This window comes from Manacus candei, unplaced genomic scaffold (assembly GCF_025592945.1).
Source record: "Manacus candei isolate 608988 ecotype Guabito, Panama unplaced genomic scaffold, ASM2559294v1 h1tg000071l, whole genome shotgun sequence".
In the NCBI taxonomy this organism is placed as follows: Eukaryota; Metazoa; Chordata; class Aves; order Passeriformes; family Pipridae; genus Manacus; species Manacus candei.
This window is the reverse complement of record NW_026138119.1, coordinates 1,002,125-1,019,921: the sequence shown is the minus strand read 5'-3', so window position 1 is coordinate 1,019,921 and position 17,797 is coordinate 1,002,125. Positions and strand designations below refer to the sequence as shown.

At 55.8% G+C, this 17,797-nt stretch overlaps 2 protein-coding genes across 3 annotated transcripts in view; one reads left to right on the top strand and one right to left on the bottom strand.

Moving 5' to 3' along the window:
* The window catches only part of NR6A1 (nuclear receptor subfamily 6 group A member 1), a 77,476-nt gene extending 68,800 nt beyond the window's left edge, over positions 1–8,676 (bottom strand). The window contains exon 1 of the mRNA XM_051807553.1: positions 8,533–8,676. Within this exon, the coding sequence (XP_051663513.1) occupies positions 8,533–8,599 (67 nt within the window). The 5' untranslated portion in view covers positions 8,600–8,676. The remainder of the gene's footprint in view (positions 1–8,532) is intronic.
* A 693-nt stretch (positions 8,677–9,369) lies between these two features.
* On the top strand, positions 9,370–17,035 carry OLFML2A (olfactomedin like 2A). 2 transcript variants are annotated; one of them, XM_051807534.1, is made up of 8 exons: positions 9,370–9,484; positions 10,237–13,483; positions 13,644–13,751; positions 13,846–14,031; positions 14,234–14,495; positions 14,607–14,837; positions 14,996–15,181; positions 15,425–17,035. In XM_051807534.1, the coding sequence occupies exons 2-8, from the start codon at positions 13,160–13,162 to the stop codon at positions 16,024–16,026; spliced, it is 1,899 nt and encodes a 632-aa protein (XP_051663494.1). In that variant the 5' UTR covers positions 9,370–9,484; positions 10,237–13,159; the 3' UTR covers positions 16,027–17,035. The 2 variants fall into 2 exon arrangements, with proteins under 2 accessions (XP_051663494.1, XP_051663493.1); XM_051807533.1 differs by having other exon boundaries at positions 9,373–9,484; positions 13,220–13,483.
* Positions 17,036–17,797: the final 762 nt, after the last annotated feature.

The window sequence follows — 17,797 nt, the reverse complement described above, 5'->3', positions numbered from 1 at the left end:
CATACCCTTCCCACTGAAGGAATGAAACGAGGATGACCAGCCTGCAGTTCCCCAGAGCAGCTACTACTGAGCAGAGCCGAGTTAAAGGTGATTCATTGTCCCTTATCAGCTGAATTTTACTATACAGAGACATTCCTCCCCTTTCCCCTACATTGGGTAGAGCTTGCCTTACCTCAACACTGAAAACACACACTGTTTGCAGAAAGAAGTGGGAAGTAAGGTCATTGTGATAAATATTTTTACTCATTTTCCTTCACACAGAAAACAATCCCAGTTCCTGCTTACCAACAAAACTGAAAGGAAACCTACACAGAGTTGAATGTTCCATGAACCTGCACTGCGTTCCTCAATAAACACTCTACAGACATTGTTATTTTAAATGCCTGTTTACATTCCAGTAAAATTCTGTCAGCATGGTATCTGATTTATTGATGCCATCAAAAGTCACAGGATTCCTGACGTGCCTCCTGAGGCACAAAAATCAAAGCAGAAAGGAGCTGCACGTTGCTGTGGTATCAGCATTACCCCATATGGGATGGGATGGGTTTCCAGAAGCTGCCTGTGTTTTCTGAGGCAGAGCACAGTGTGCCCTTCTGGAAAGCTGGTGCTTCCCTGGGAGATTTAGCAGGCTCTGCTCCTGGGAAAAATGGGGTGGTGTGGATGGAAGTGCCAGCCCTTGGTAACAGCAAGGTGCATCAGGGCAGGTCATTCCTCTAAAGGGGGATCATACACAGTTTCATCTTATTTTACACTTTTAGGCTACCAAAAGAGCAAAGTTTATACACAGTCAAGCAGCAAAGCTTTTTAGAAAAATGATGATGATGAAAAGAGCCTCGAGGCATGTCCTAAAATAAAAGTGATCATCTGTTTCAAATCCAATGCCTCTCAGCATGCAGTGCCCTATCCCACAGGCTTTGTCCCTGGGCATAAAATTTTGCATCTTCTCTACCTGGAGTATGTTTTGGTTGACCAGGATATTGCCCACCAGGCAGCCCAGCCTACTCCAATATTGGAAGATCAATTGCATAATCATTCTGTAAATCTGGAGAAATTCTTTATTGACTTTTTGATCACTGATAAAGTGTTGGCCAACACAAGGCATATTACTATAGCAAAATCCATCTAGAGTCCACTAGAGTTACCTTCATTAAAAAAACAGAATTTTCTGACATTATACAAGAGATGATTTTTTTAAGAGTTAATATCAACCCAGATTAATATTCATCTACTGATAGTTAATGGCACATTATGATAATACAGAATATGCCAGAAATCATGTTGCAAATTACTCAGTGTTCCCAGGGGCGAGTTGTTCCAAACCCCAACCAGTGCACCAGACTGGAAACACCCCTGTGACTGGACCTTTTCCCCACAGCACAGGTAACGTGCCCGTTTGATCCCGCAGCCAGTGCAGGAATGGCACTGACTCCCTGGGATCCCGGAGAAGCACCGACATGTGAGCAGTCTGAAAACAGCTGTTTGCCCTAACCTCGAGGTTAATTCATTTCACAGCATTTATCTCCCAATTTTAATTAGTGGAGCTAATATTACAGCTCCTGACTGTAATGGACTTGAGCTGCACTCTGCCAGGACCTGGCTGGCTGCACCAGCCCTGGGATCAGGAGGCTGGGCAGGACTTAGGGAGTGAACTGTGCTCTGAGGATCACGACAGAAGCCTTGCATATGAAAAATAGGTACCAGCACTGCACATTGGAACAAGCTTCCTCATTGTTACCACATGTACACAGAAGCACTGCATCATCCAAATCAACCACTGGGTGTATAACTAACATTAAATCAGCACTAGAGGGAAAAGCTTCCCAGCTGCCTGGTGCAATGTGCTCCTGCCATGTTCAGCTACGGCACAGGATGGGCAGTGGCAGCACATGCTCACTGTCACATCAAACCCACTGCTGGCATTTGGGATTTAAACCTGCGAGCCCTGTGGTTCAGCACACGGGAGGGACGTGTTAGAATATGAAATCCTCTGCACTGTAAATCAATCCCCAGAGCCATGGCTCTCCCTGCACGTCGTACAAGGACCAAGGCACACGGTGAACACTCAGAGAGTCAGTGTGGGAACAGTGGTGGGTGTTACTCTCCCATTTTTGGGAGGTCTTCATTTCCCACAGGCCCCCTGGAAGTGGTTGTGGCTCATGCCAATGGCTGCAATACCTGACCAGTCCTTCAGACTCCAGGTTTCGTTACATTACTGGTTCCAGTGTCCTGCTCGTGAAAGCCAGAGACCCACGGCCTCACCCAGCACTTCCCTCAGCCCCACCAACACCAGGATCCCGGGTTTTGTTGGAGTGAAAGGCTTACTTACATTAAGCATTTGGCCTCCCAGGGACAGGGATTACAAACGGGCAGGAATCAAGGGAAATTGGATTCTTTCTCCCCACCTACCTCTCTGCCTCCTGTCTCCCATGTTTGCAAACCGTATTAGCTCCTGCTGCTTGCAATTCCAGAAACACTTCCCTTTCTCTTCAGGGCTCATTCCAGCCACATCTGCCTACTGCTATAATCTCATTTTGCAGGACACCACATCTCGTAGTAGCTTTTAATTCTGGTAACACATCTAAGCGTCTTAAAAAGCACATCAGAAACTGTTTGACAGAAAATGTTCATCAGGACAGAAGCACCATTCCTAGCACTTGGATATTTGTGGATATTTGTCTCCACTTATACTGGGAAATCACCTTAAATAGAGGAAAAATATCTGCATTTTTAAAGAGGAGGCTCCTAATCTTTTCAAGGGGAAATTCAATCTGGATTGAATTTAGTATATACTGCTGCTCTGAAGAGCAATCTGAAATCTTAATTCACATTTAATCTAACTTAAAAAAATAATACAGGACTTCATGTTTTGCTGATTTTCATGAAAAGGCAGCAAACACAAATGCTGCCTCTTTTAATCTCAGGTTTTAAGACGTATGATTACAAGTTTTACAATTCCAAAATAATTGTTACACACATTGCTAAGGGAAATCTATTCTTTCTTTTCAAGCTGCTCCCCACTGGTGCTCCACAGATGGCCACGTTCTGCTTGGGCAGTGGTGGGTAGGGCTGGTGACCCAGCACCCCCTGCACCCCCACCCAGCCACACCTGAAACATCTCAGAAAAAATCACCCCAGTGTGATCTGCTGCCTCGTGGACTAAACAAGATGAGAAAGGCTGTGGCACTGCCATTTATTTTGCCATAATTGTGGCATTTCTTATGCAGCAATTTTTGTAGAGGTTTCCCTAGAAAAAAACAAAGCTACAAACAACTCTCTTGTTCCAATTTATAGAATCTTGCTAGATTATTTTCTAGTATTTCTTATTTGAATTCAAATTATTTGAATTTCAATGTATTCGAATTTCAGATTATTATTTGAATTCAAATAACCCCTGTTCACAATAAATATTCCACAGATATTGACAACTACTGTTTACTTATTATTGGGTAACCTATATATCTATATATATATATCTATATGTATCTATACATATATTTTTTAGCATAACTCAAAGATGAAAAAAGAGGCCAAACACCCAGAGGTGCAATTCTTTCCCAGCTCCAGTTTGCAAGAGAAGCTGTTTCCAACTTATGTTGTTTCATGAAGAAAAAGTAAAATTTTAAAATTCTGATCCTCTAGATAAAAACATGCTGCAGCTGGACCTGCCACATCAGAACACAGAGGTTTGGGAACAGGAAACAAACCCTTCACCTGCTACAGAAAGGTAAAGAAAAAGTATCTCAAAACAAACCAGCTCAGCATTACTGGAAACAAAATCTTCCGTGCAGGCTGGAGCTGCCAATACAACGTGAGCTGTTGTCTGCCCAGTTTGCCTCTTCCAGAGGACGAGTCCCTTCCACTGAGGGTGTAAGTTCCCACTTGTGAGTAAGGACGAACAGAACCCTTTCCTTCTGTGCACGGGGGACATTTCTGGCAGTGCCTGTTCCCCACATTGTGTGATTGATTACGCTCTCCCCCTTAGAAGAGTTGATTGGTTTCCTGGTGCCAGGAAAATGATTGATGAATATTTCAGGCCATGGGCCTCTCTTCCTGCTGGGTGTCCTTTTCACATGTCTCCAATGGGCCTGGGGATTTTTTTCAAGACTAGGAAGTGTCATTTTTATGGATATCACCCTGTGATAGGGACAGTTCACTGAGCAGAGGCCCCGTGTAAATCCGAGTGAAATACTAAAGGTCAACTCAAGTGTTAAGGTGATGGACTCAGTCAGCACGTACCAGGTAAGCAGGAGAACAGCACTGGGCAAAGAAAAGCTTCACAAAGCAGCAAAACAGGAGGCAATGAGCAGCCACACCCTGAGCTTGCTACTGCAAACTGGCAGCAGCAAACTGGTACCCAACACTGGCATCTTTCCTCAGTTTCCTTCAATTTTGTAAAACACCACAAGTAAGGTAAATTTGCAGGTAAAAAAATTTGCTTGTGACCCACAGAAAGGGCATTTCCTTACTGCTGTTGATAAAACAGGCAGAGGATGTGGAGTCTCCTGGCAAGAGCACACACAAGACATCTGAAGCAACAATATACTTAGGAATAATTCCTTCTAAGTATTGCCAAAAAACATAGAACTACAGCTGTAAGAGTGAATGAAGAGATTTTTGGAGGACAAGCTGGTGTTTGGCAGAACTTTCAGAGACTCAAAGTTCTTTTACAGATTTTTACTACAGCCACAACAGCCATCATTTAATCACTTGGCTTCAGGATCTGAGGGCTCCAAAGCAATTCCCACAGGTAAACCCTGGGCTTCTCAGAGCTGGGGGGTTTTACCCAACAAGAGAATTTTGAGATTTAGTCCCCAGGACTTCACAGTTCCAGATTATGTTTCCATAAAAACTATTTAAGGTTTCTATCACGTTTCAGCTGAGAGGTATTTCCAGACAAGGACATCACAGCAGTTTGCAGTCAGCCTGGCACGAGAGCCGTGATAAATTTTTCCTGTTTTGTTTTTTTTTTTTTTCCTGATGTGTTCGTGAAGGGAAAACGGGTTTAAAAAAAATTAATCTTTCACACTGACCAGCCATTTCTCTAAGTTTAAATTTCCCCACCCCTACAAGCCCATAGCTGGGATGGTTAAGCAACGGGAGGCAGACATGTAACTTGTGCTCTCTGAAGGACGTGGGGTCCACCCTGAGTAAATGAAACCTCCTTATCGAAGCACTGGAGGAGAACTCAGATACTCCAGGCATATACTGCTTTCAAGATAAGTTATGGGCAATCATTTACCAATAAAGAACTTCACTGAAGCCTCTCTGTGGTGCATTTCCTCTTTCTAACAAAACCTGTACAGAATCATTTTTATCAACATATAAAATCTGTAAGTCTTCTAATTATGTAATTAGAACTGTAATAATTAAGACCAAAGCTAAACCTCGAAGGGTCCCCTTGTCCCCCAACTTCCCTTTCTCAATTAACTCTGCACAGTGATAACCACTCTGGCTTAAAGGCTAAAAAAAGGACAGGATCAAAAGGCTGGTTTAATACAGCTGGAGGGGAAGAATGCATTTCAGCTCCCCAGCAGCCATCTGATGAAACCCTGGGCCAATTCTCTATGTAAATGACTTAATTAGAATTACCAGATTACACTGCTGAAGGCTTTATTTAAATAGGCAGTTTATCAACAGGATAAACTGTGCTCCCATTCTCACAGAATGCTGGTGTAAATGCATCTGTTCTAAGCTCTACCACATAGGAGCTGAACGGTAATTCAATAAAACCACTGGCACGTTTTCCCCACCAAAAAAAGAGATGCCACAAAGGATTTGCCAGAGGCAGGGCAGAAAGACAGCTATTGCTTCCCAACAATCACGAAATAGCCTCCTAGATGAGAAAGTTCCCTCATTTTCTGTAACACAGCATCTTTATAATGTTTTATAGCAAAGCAGGGAAAAAATCCTGTTGCTGCAGTGTCACATCACACACTGCATCTGCTCAGCATCCAGCACAGTCCTGGGCTCAGCACAAAAAGGCATGCATAAACCCATCTTCCTGATTAATGATCTACAGAAGACATCAATACTAAATTCCAACTTTACACCAAGAGGTATTTTTCCATCTTACCATCAAATCAAACAAAGGAATTAAGTTCTTCCTAAACCACGAGTCTTTCATTTCCCATCACAGACCCGAGTTCAAAATTCAATTTATTATTTTCCATTATTATTATTTACAATAGCAAGAGCTATCCACATTCAACAAGCTAACGCTGAGCTGAAATAACACTGTAGCTTCTTGTTTATTCAGAGACATTTGACTTCAGCAGCATTGCCATCCGACAACTCCATTTGTTTTTCTTCCTAAATCTTCAAAGAAATGTTTATAGCAAGACCCAACTATATCAATGAAATAGTCTTTGTTAAGCAAAGGCTTATCTCATCAGATGCAAAGCAACCAAGCCTAAAGAACCACTAAAAATGTCAGTGTTGTGCCAGTAAAGTTTGGGAGCGCTGTGGAAAACGGAAGGGATGCAGGCAAAGGGGTTTTTCTTTGAAAACCTTTCATTCTTTGTGCTCTGACAACCTTCCCCTTCTCTCTGGTATGAAGTTCATCCAGATCAGTAATCTGCCTATCTGAAACTCTGATAATTTTAAAGGAACACAAAATTCAAGTTGTTTCCTGATAAATCTGTCTTCTGTGACCACACCACACAACAAAGTATCTAAAGTTACCTTAATTCTAGATAACCTGCCTTATCCCTGTTTTAGCTAAAACAAAAAAAATAACTAAAACTGTGTAAAAGCCATCACGTTTCACTCACAGAGGAAAAACGTGCCAACTGAAGCTATAGGGAATCTGCTCTTAAATGAGACCCTGTTGAGAAATAATTGCTACTACTGCAGGAAAAATGAACACCTTAATGTAATTACTTTAAAAAAATTGGTTTTGCTCGTTGCCATTAATTTGCTCAATGACAAAATACGTTTCTTACATGGGAGGGGAGGTACTCAAATTGGCAAGGGAAAAACCATCATCTTATATTCTGAGAACGTCAAGTGCCCCCTCAAATAACGAGGCTGCAATTGCCCGTAACTGCTGAAATAAACCCACGTCATTTGAAAGTTATCCCGAGGCTTCTCTCACTGAAGACACCAATAAACTTGCAGCAGTTTACTCTGGGTTAACACAGAAGCCACGTGCAGAGCTTAAGTTCATTAATGATTTTAACATAGCCACCAAGAATACAATCCGACTTTTACATCTCTGTCCTGTGTACCTGTATTTGCATCATACAATTTTAACTGCTTTCACTAAGATGCTAGAGGTATCAGAAGGGCCAGTAATTTTCCTTAGAAAGAGGAAATGTTAAGAATCTTCATTTGTCATTACCATTTGCAGGTATTTTATAAGCCCATGAATTAACAACCCAGTCTTTTCTGCTCCTCCCCTGGCCGCCCAAGGCTTTAGAAAGACTGAAGGTCAAGCAATGTCTCAACACTGCGCCAGTATTTCACATTTTTGAAGGCAAAGTAGTAAAAGGTTGTCATATTATCCATTCAAGAGACTAAACTGCAGCCACAGGTACGTCTGTCACATGAAACAGCTACACGAGACATGCAAGGAACTCTTAGAACTAATCTGATTAATCAAAAGAGATTCCCCCAAAATCCCACCGAGAAAAATAGCAAATGCAGACAGTATTAATATTGTTGGACTCTTAGGGACACCAAAGCAACAACACTTCACAAATTAAGCCATAAAGTTCAAAAAGTATTAAGGATGTATTAAAGTATTAAAAGCGTTATTAAAGTATCTAAGGGTATTAAGTGTCTTTCATCCAAGTGGACATCTAATTAAGCGAGGAGGAATAAAGTGTTTCCAGGGACACAACTCAGAATTACACACCAGGGTGGTTACAGAAATGCCCGTTTCTGCAGTTCCCGCACTGCGTGTGTTTTGGTGCCGCCTGTATCTCTCAAACCGAGGATGCTGCCTGATAAAAAGCCTCTTTTGTCTGAGCAAACCCTTTGTAGAGAACCCGAGTACCTTAAGATGGTAAAATGCAATTGTAAACCATAAAAATTGGCAGGGACATTCAAGTGCAGATGCGGCATCTGCATACGGGAAGTGTAAAAGGGTCCCAAATGGTGCCTATAAACCCCGGGCCGGGACCGGCTCACAGGGGCGAGGGAAACACACCCGGGGGCTGGACCGGGACACCGCGCGGGCTGGACCGGGACACCCGCCGGGAGCGACCGGGCAGCGGCCCCGCGCCCCGCACACCCCGCGGCACGGCGCGTTCGGATGGGAAAACGCGATTTTTGCGAAACGAGTTCAATTCGCCGCAGCGTCCGAGGGGACCCGAGCCCCGCGTGCCCCGCGCCCGCCCCGCAGCGCTCCGAGCGGGTCCCGCCGGCCCGGCCCGGCCCGGGGCAGGGCGGGCAGCGGCCCTTTGTTGTGCCCCGCGGCCGCGGAAAGTTGCGGCCGCCGGGACGCTCCGACCCCCGGCACCCCCTCGTGCAGCTCAGCCCCGGCCCCGCCGCCCCCGCCCCGGCCCGCCCGAGCCCCCGCGCTCCACTCACCGGTGCGGGGCGGCCCCTTGCTGGCGGCGCGGGGCTCCGGCAGCTCGGCGGGCGGCTCCAGCTCCATGGCGGCGCCGGGGCCGCGCCGGGCCGGGCCGGGGCGCGGCGGGTCTCAGCGGCCCCGGCGGCCGCGCTGCCCCATGGCCGCCCGGGCGCTGCTGACAGCCAGGGCCGCGCCGCGCTCGGCCGGGCCGGCCCGCCCCGCTCCGCCCCCCCGCGGCACCACGGGAGCCGTAGTCCGAGCGCCGCCCGCGGGGAGCGCGCCCGGCCCCGCCCCGGGCTCCGAGCCCCGGCCCCCCGCGACCCTGCACCGGGACCGGCGCGGCGCCAGGGGGCACCCGCCGGCCGAGCCCCGAGCACTGCCCGCGGCACCGGGCACGGGGAGGGGGGAAACGGGGACGGGGAGAGGGGAAACCGGGTACCGGGAGAGGGGAAACGGGGCACGGGGAGAGGGGAAACCGGCACCGGGCACGGGGAGAGGGGAAACCGGGCACGGGGAGAGGGGAAACCGGGCACCGGGAGAGGGGAGAGGGGAAACGGGCACCCGGCATGGGGAGAGTGGAAACCGGCACTGGGCACCGGGAAAGGGTAACCGGGCAGCTCCAGCGAGGGTCCGGCCCGGCTCGCCCGGGGGCACCGGGCACCCCGGTACATGAGAGCCCGGGCGGTCCCGGGGCGGGCACGGCCGGCTCCGCCCGGGGGGGACGCGCCGCCCTCGCCGCTGCTGGGGCCGGTGCCGCCGCCGGGACGGGGCGGGACGGACGGACGGACGGGCGGGCGGGACGGACGGACGGGCGGGCGGGACGGGCGGCTCCTCCCCGCCGCCGGGCCGGGCCGGGCCGGGCGGAGCGGGCGCTCGGTGCGGGCGGTCGCCGCCGCTCTCGCCATGCGGGCGCTGCTGCTCCCCGCGCTCCTGCTCCCGGCGCTGGCCGCGGCGCGCGGCACCGCCACGGTAAGGACGGACCGCACCGGCACCCACGGGGGTCGGGACCGGGATGGCGACCACGGCCAGGGGGTCCCGGGCGCCCTGCCCGGCGGTGCTGGGAGCGGACGGGGGCAGGTCCGGTGTCCCCGGCGGTGCCCGGCGGGTCGGGGGGTCCCGGGCGGAGCGGGCGGGGGTCCCGGCAGGGGCCGGGTGCGGGTGCCGGTGCTCCCCTCGCGGTGCGGGTTCGGCGCAGGGAATGGCCCGGGCGGGGGGCGCGCTCGCGGGGTTGGGAGGTGCCCAAGCCCCGGCGCTGCGGCGATGGGCGCTGCAATGAGCGACTCCGTGCCAGAGAGAATAGCCCGGACAAGCCTTCCCCCGCGGGGGTGAGGCGCGGGAGCGGGAAGCGGGGGGAGCCAGCCTCTCCCGTGGGTTCAGGAGCCCTCGGTTCCAGCTGGAACCTGTCTCCCGCGGGGTCAGTGGCCTCGGGGGCCGGAGCAGGGACACCGGGATCCAGCCCAGAGGGATGGTGCTGGGCGCAGCTACTGCCAGGATCACCAAAATGTTAAAAATACAGAATTTTCCAAGACATTTGGTGGAATAGGACGATAGCACAGCTGTTGTCAGCAGCGCTTGGCTGGGAACAGATATCCAAAGCCTGGAATGCCCTGCACTGGGTTCCCGGCGGGGTGCCAGGGGTGATGCTGCCCGAAGGACTCTGGGATCCGCAGCCCACGGACCCACACGGTGCTGTCGCCTCCTCCATGCCTCCCTACCCGCAGGTGCTGCCTGCTGTGCTTTCTCCATTCTTGCCGTTGGATGAGATCCCTTCAGTGGGCATGTGTGTGCCACACAAGTGCTTGGCATGGCCATGTCCCCGTGACCGACACGGGACGCCCGAGCAGCGCCAGCACCCGGGGCCTGGCTGCCATCAGCCACGGCCCAGCCCTGCCAGCACCGCTCTGCCTCGGCTGCAGGATGTGTTTGACACCTTGTGCCAAGCCTGGGAGGAGGAGGAAGAGGAGGGTGACATGGTTTCCCTCCCATGACGGGGACATGCCTTCCAGCAGCTGTGCCAGAGGCGTGCGGCGCAGCAGCTTATCAACACAGCGTGTTTTCCTCCCAGACGAGTCCTCTGGCAGCAGCCAAAGGAGAGCTTAAAAGCTGGCCAAGGGTCATTGTCAAAGGTCCTGCTTTCTCCAAATAATGTCACAAACTCAGTGCTCACATGGATGCTCTTGCAGGAGGTTTCAGAAACTGGGAAAATTACCCAGCTCATAAAGCTGGGAGTGTGGAAACCCTCAGCAAAGTGCAGGGACACTCTCCCACACCAGCCATGGCTGTCCAGCCCCTGTGGATCTGGGACCCACTCTGGAGCATGGGTGGCACCCACCTCCTGCACCCTGGGCTGGGGTCTGCAGTGAGCAGGGGGATCCAGGGAAAGAACCACCAGAGCCTCCATGGGGCTGTAGCAGCCCTCACACGGGTTTCTCAGGGAGCCATTGGATTCCCACCCAGAGCAGGCAGTGCAGCACAGGCTGCCTTGTGCCTCCACATCCAGACCCACCTGTCCAGTGTCCATGTGTATGGCAGGTGTGGGCTGTGCCCTGCCAAGCCGGGCACAGCCAGGCACAGGCTGACAGAGGGCACCCACGGCAGGTGACCCTTGCAGAGGCTCCCCACGTCAGAGCCTGGTTTTTAATATTTCCTTGTTTATGAGTTTTTCTGTATAAATTGAACATGTGGTTCCTGTTTAAGGAGCTGGTAAAAGGCAGAACAAGGTTTAGTGTTACGGCCCCACGTGAAGGCGGGCAGCTGCCCCGGCTGTGGAGCAGTGAGGCACACACAGGGCTGGAACTGGGAGGTCCCTGGGAAGGGCTTGGCCCTTCCTGCCATGGGGGAGGCTCTGTGTGCCGGACACCCCCTCACCGTGCAGTGTCACAGCTGCTGTGGCTGCTCCAGGCACGTTTGTTGCTCTGGGCACCCGCCTGTTTGTGCCTCACCCCAGTGGGACATGCAGAGCCTCTGTGCCACTCGTGCCTCCCACCACAGCGTGCCAGGGCCGTGGGAGGGGACCCACAGCCCACAGTCACCTGCTCCTTTGGGAAAGAGCTGCCAGCCCAGGCAGCTGCAGCCCTGCCCTGCAGAAGGTGCTGAGGGTGGGTGGGATTGCAGTGTGTGCCTGGGTGTGGGGCTGTGCTGCGGTGGTGGAACCTTCACCAGTGCTTGGGTGTTGGTGGGAATAGGGAACCCCGTCTAGGAATTGAAGTGGGACTCCCATGAGGCACCCTGGGACCTTGAGTGGGGTTCCCACAGGGATGTGTGTGCACACCAGGACCTCATGCAGCTCAGTGTCCTGGACAGACATTGCTCATGGCCGGCACAGCTGCCCAGCTCGGGCCTGGGAGCTGCCCGGCTCTGTGAGGAGGGGCCGGCAGCTCGTGGCCGGGCTGTGAATCCTCCTGCCTGTTTGCACAAGCACCAGCATGGCCATGGGGAGGTCAGGGGGCCCGGAGAGGTGCGAGCCTGTCTACTTGGTGTTTGGGGAGGGGGTCCCTGCCCTGCTCCCTGCTGAGAGCTTGATTAGATCCTCCTCAATTTACAGCCCTTTGCCCCCCCCTCAGTGTTTTCCTTCAGCCAGCGGGACCTGGTTTCCCTTTGAATGAAAGAGGGTTTTTTGAAATGCAAAATGCATGAGGTTTTGCAGCCCTTCAGGAAGAGAAGGAAGCCCCTGGCCCATGTGGGCTATGGGGAGCCTGGGGTCTGTGCTGCAGGCACAGGCAGTGCTCAGGGAGAGCTGCTGCCCCGGTGCCACCAGCGTGTCATCCCAGTCGAGCTCTGAAGGGAGGGTGCCTGTGTGGCCATGGGTGCTGCCTGCAGGCAGGACATGGACCCCGTGGGCCTCTGCCCTTTCCCACGCCGCACTGTGCTCTGCTGTGGTCTGGGGAGGACCGGGAGCCAGAGCTCAACTTGTTTCCCAGCTCTGCCACCATTCTGTTTCCCAGGATGAGTCAGAGTCCCTGTGGGCAGAGCCCTGTCCCTCCAGGGTCACTGCACTGCCTGTCGCTGTTGTCCCACCCTCCCGGGTGCTTGGAGCAGGCACATCCCTGCACACGGGGCACCCAGCACAGCTCCTGCCAGCCCAGGCATCCCCCAGGGTGCACAGCCAGTGGTGAGGGGCTCGGGGGGCTCGGCTCCCTTGTTCCTGAGCGCAGTGGGACTAGGGGAGAACTGGGCTAAACCGGCTGAAAAGCACTCTGGCTCATAGCGTGAGTCAGGGCCATGTGTGGAAACAACAGAGTCCTTGAGCATGTGCCTGGGGCCATTGCCGGAGTCTGGAGGGGCCGAGCTCACCCTGAGGTGGCTGCAATGTCACCATGAACAACGAACCCTGTGTGGGCTGGAGGCCGTGGGCGTGGGGGCACAGAGGCACTGCTGGGTCTTACCACCGTCCCTGCTCACTCAGATCTTGCTGGAGGCTGGGAAACAGCCACAGAAGTGGGCCTGGATTACCTGGCCCACAAAACGCTCCGGTGGCCATAGGGACAAGCAGCTGCCTGGGCTTTGTCACTGTCAGCCCGGGTGCAGAGCGGTGAGACACGGTGCCCTGGGCCAGACTCTGCCCCATGCTCACTGGGGCACAACCAGGAGCCCCTGGGGTGGTGGGAGAACTCTGGGCAGGCAAAAGAGAGGAGGAGGGCTGTGATGGCTTGCTGGGGTCAGCGGTGCCCTGGTGGGACACCAGGCTCACCACGAGTCCCACAGGCGCTGGGTGACACGGACCAGGTCAGGATGACCTCGGAGGGCTCCGACTGCCGCTGCAAGTGCATCCTGCGGCCGCTGAGCAAGGACGCCTGCAGCCGCGTCAGGAACGGCAGCGCGCGCGTGGAGGATTTCTACACGGTGGAGACGGTGAGCTCGGGGGCCGACTGCAAGTGCTCCTGCACTGCACCCCCCTCCTCGCTGAACCCCTGTGAGAACGAGTGGAAGATGGAGAAGCTGAAGAAGCAGGCGCCTGAGCTCTTTAAGGTACCTGAGGCATGGTGGGACTGGGGGCCAGACACACCCTCCCCACACTGCACAGCCCTGCCCTGTGCCCACTCCTGTGCCCTGTGCCTCACCTCCACACTGTGCCCCTGCCCCATGTCTCAGCCCTGCCCTGTGGCCCATCCCTGCTCTTCCTCTGCAGCTGCAGTCCATGGTGGACCTGCTGGAGGGAACGCTGTACAGCATGGACCTGATGAAGGTGCACTCCTACATCAGCAAGGTGGTGGCCCAGATGAACACACTGGAGGAGGTGAGCTCTGGCAGCACCATCCCTGCAGTGCTCCCTGCTGAACTGCTCAGGACTTTCTGGGGGTGCCGTGGTTCCAGCCTCTCCTCTCCTGCAGACCATCAAGACTAACCTGAGCAGGGAGAACGACTTCATGAAGGAGAGTGTCCTGCACCTCACCAACCAGATGAAACGCTACGAGAACTACTCCGACATCATGCTCAGCATCAAGAAGGAGATCTCCAACCTGGGTTACCAGCTGCTGCAGAAGGACGCGGCTGCTGTCCCCGAGAGCAAGGCACAGGTACCCCGAGCCACAGGTACCCCAGGGCCCGGCCCTGCACAGGCACAGCCGGTGCTGCCAGGCAGAGCTGAGCTCCCCCAGGCTTGTGAGAGGTGCACCCCTGGCAGCCAGGGGCTGGTGCCTGTGCCCACTGCCTGGCTCGGTGGCAGCAGGGAAGTGGAGGGATGGGAGGGGAGGGGGTCTGACAGGCTGTGCCCCCCAGGACACGGCAGGCAGCCGAGAGAAGGAGGCGGGGCGGTACCCCAGCACCCGCAAGGCACTGGGGGACAAGGCAGCCCCCCGAGCGCCCAAGGAGAAGCCACTGAAGCCTGAGAAGCCCAAAAAGGAGAACACCAAGGCCAGGGCAGGGTCCCAGCCCACACCCAAGCCCAAGCCCCTGGCGCACCAGCAGACCGTGGTCCGAGGCATCACATACTACAAGGTGGGGCAGGCGGCAGCAGCGGAGGGGCCGGCCGGCAGCCGCGGTGAGTCCAGCGTGGGGCACAGGCGGGGGGCATGGGAGCACCCTCCCACCGAGGCAGAGGGCCTGGGGCTGCCCCTGCAAATGCACTGACTCCCAGCTTGTCCCCCCACAGAGAGCCCTGCAAGGGGGCCAGCTGTGCCGGAGCAGCAGGAGGAGGGGGGCCCCCCAGCCCCCCCAGCTGAGGGGACCCCAGCCCAAGCTGTTGCGCAGACAGAGACCGCCGTGCCCAACACCACGGCTGTGCCCAGCACTGCCCCGGCCCCCCGCAGCACCACCCGCAGTCCCCCCAGCCCCCTTGGGCAGGGGGATGACAGCACTGGGGACCCCGAAACACCAAACAGAGGTGGGTGAGTGGGGGGCAGCTGGGAGGGGGCACCCGGCCCGGCAGTCCCAGTGCCTGTGGCCAGGCCAGGCCAGCAATAGCCATGCCATGGGGAAGGAAGAGGAGGCAGCTGCCTGGGGCAGGGATAAGCCCTCGTCCTTCTCCTCCATGGTACCCAGTGAAGGAGGTGGAGTGTGAAGGCACCATCGAGTCGGTGGAGCCTCCCATGGAGCACCACAGCTACGGGCGCAACGAGGGGGCCTGGATGAAGGACCCGGCAGCCAAGGATGACCGTATCTATGTCACCAACTACTACTATGGGAACAGCCTGGTGGAGTTCAGGAGCCTCGAGAACTTCAAGCAGGGTGAGGGTCAGCAGCCGAGTGGGTGCAGGGGCCTCAGCTCCTCCTGGGTGAGTGCCCAGTGCTGTGTGACACTGGCTGTGCCAGCCCTGGGGCGGTGGGCAGCTCATGGGGACCTGCCCTGGGGAGCACCCACAGGGCAGTGAGGGGGACACAAGTCCCCTGCCACTGCCAGCACACTCGGGGCATTGTGCATGGGACCCCAGTGCTGCAGCGGGTCCCAGCGCCTCTCCCACCCCCTCACAGGCCGCTGGAGCAACCTCTACAAGCTGCCCTACAACTGGATTGGCACCGGGCATGTGGTGTACCGGGGGGCCTTCTACTACAACCGTGCCTTCACCAAGAACATCATCAAGTATGACCTGAAGGAGCGGTACGTGGCGGGCTGGGCGCTGCTCCACGACGTGGTGTATGAGGACACAACGCCCTGGAAGTGGAGGGGCCACTCAGACATTGACTTTGCTGTGGATGAGAGCGGGCTCTGGGTTATCTACCCCTCTGTGGACTACGACTACTCGCAGCAGGAGGTGATCGTGCTGAGCCGACTCGACCCCGGGGACCTCTCGGTGCGCAAGGAAACCACCTGGAAGACGGGGCTGAAGCGCAACACCTACGGGAACTGCTTCATCATCTGCGGCATCCTCTACGCTGTAGACACCTACAGCCAGAAGGAAGGGCAGATCTCCTACGCCTTTGACACGCACACGAACACGGAGGCAGAGCTCCGACTGCCCTTCCTCAACCACTACTCCTTCACCACGCAGGTCGACTACAACCCCAAGGAGAAGGTGCTCTACGCCTGGGACAACGGCCATCAGATGACATATGGGCTCCACTTCGTGGTCTGAGCGCCCGGGGGTTCCCATCTGCCCTCCTGCACCCACCCTCTGCTGTGCCTGGCTGGGGCACCCTGACGCAGCCTGGGCCTGGCACCCCGACCCCAGCTGGACCAGGGCTGTGGCAACAGCCCGGCTTCCACCCCAACCCCCTCCCCATCCTCTGTGCCCATCAGCTGCCCCATGCCCACTGCACTGCGGGGCAGGGAGTGCACAGCCCCCAGCAGACACCCCCACGACAACGTGGCCCCTGGGACTACGGCAGCTCAGCTGGCATTGCCTTCCTGGGGAACAGAGAGAAGCCCAGCCCCACATCCCTCCAGCACCACTGGCACCATGGCAGCATCCACCCCATACCACTGCACTGAGCACCCACTGCACTGCCCCCAGCCGAGCCCCCTCCCCGCACACCCACCGGGACCCCGCGTGCCGGCACCGCAGCTGCCAGCGGCAACAGCCCTGTGCCCTGGCCTGCACCCGGCCCCACGAGGCGGGCAGGGCCCCTGGCTGCCAGGCACGAGCAACAGGTGCCGGTTGCTATTTTAGGAAATGTGGTTAAGATGCCCTTGCTTTTGCCGCTCATTAGCTTGTTATTTAAACGCATTCACTGGAGCTGTATGAGGCCCCTTCAGGCAGCGGGTGCAGAGGAGCCAGCCCACAGCACTGGGGTGTCCTGCCTGCACACCTGCCTGCAGCGAGCCCTGGGAAGGGGAGCCCGTGGCCCTCTCGCTCTCCAGGTGAGGCAGGGCAAGGGGCTGCGGGCGCTTGGCTTGGTTTTGGTCATTTTAGACGTGAACAGTATTAAAACATAACATGTGAAAGTGGGCTGCATGTGCTTTCGTTTGTCCTCAGGCTGGGCAGGGAGGAGCGGGCAGGGCAGGCGCTCGCCAGCCCCATCCCTCACTGTCCCTGTCCCTCGCCATCCCTGTCCCTCGCTGTCCTGTCCCACGGCCAGGAGTGCCCAGGGGTTGCTGTCACCTGTGGCTGCTGTTCACTGCACTCCTGGCAGGCACAGCTCCCCACGCCGATCCCAGAGGGACACCCCACATCCCCCCGGCAGCACCGGCACGATGCCACGGCAGCACAGTGGCAGGCAGGTCTCAGACCAGACCCGGGGCAGCAAACGCTGCTGTGTCCTGGGGTAAAGGGGATTTGGCATCGCCCAGCCTGAGCTGCAGCCCGAGAGCCGCCGGGAGCCGAGCCCCGCTGCTGGAGAGCGGAGCAGCTGAGCGTGGGCACGGCGGGAGCAGCTGCCCCGGCGCTGCTGCAGAACTTGGCAAGCGCGGCGCTGCCGGGGGGCTCGGGGTGAGAGCAGCCCCCGCGCCCGGCGCCCTCCCGCCCCCGTCCGTGCGTGCGGGGGCAGCCTGCCCTGGGCCCCGCCGAGCCCCGCACGCGGTGGGGCCGTGGGGCTGCGCCCGGGCTCTCGGTGCCGCGGAGCCAGGCGGTGTCCCAGGAGGAGGAAATGTTTTCCCCTGCAAAGACCTGAAGCCGGTGCCAGGCGTGGGCAGCCTGGCACCCCCTTCCCTGGACCCACGCTGCTCCCAGGTGCTGCTCTGGCTCACGGCGGCCCCAGCAGCCCCCGCCCTGCCTCGGCCCGGACCCCGCACCAGCGCTGCGCTGCTCCCCTCGCTTGGCCGCGAGTCCTCGCCACAGAAAGGAACCGGCCGACTTTTCCCCCCGGGCTGGGTCCCTGCCAGGCTTTTATCTAGCGATCCCCAGCAAATCCCTGTCCAAACAATACGGATTTCTGACATTTTTTTGCGGTAAAGTAAACTCCCAGCAC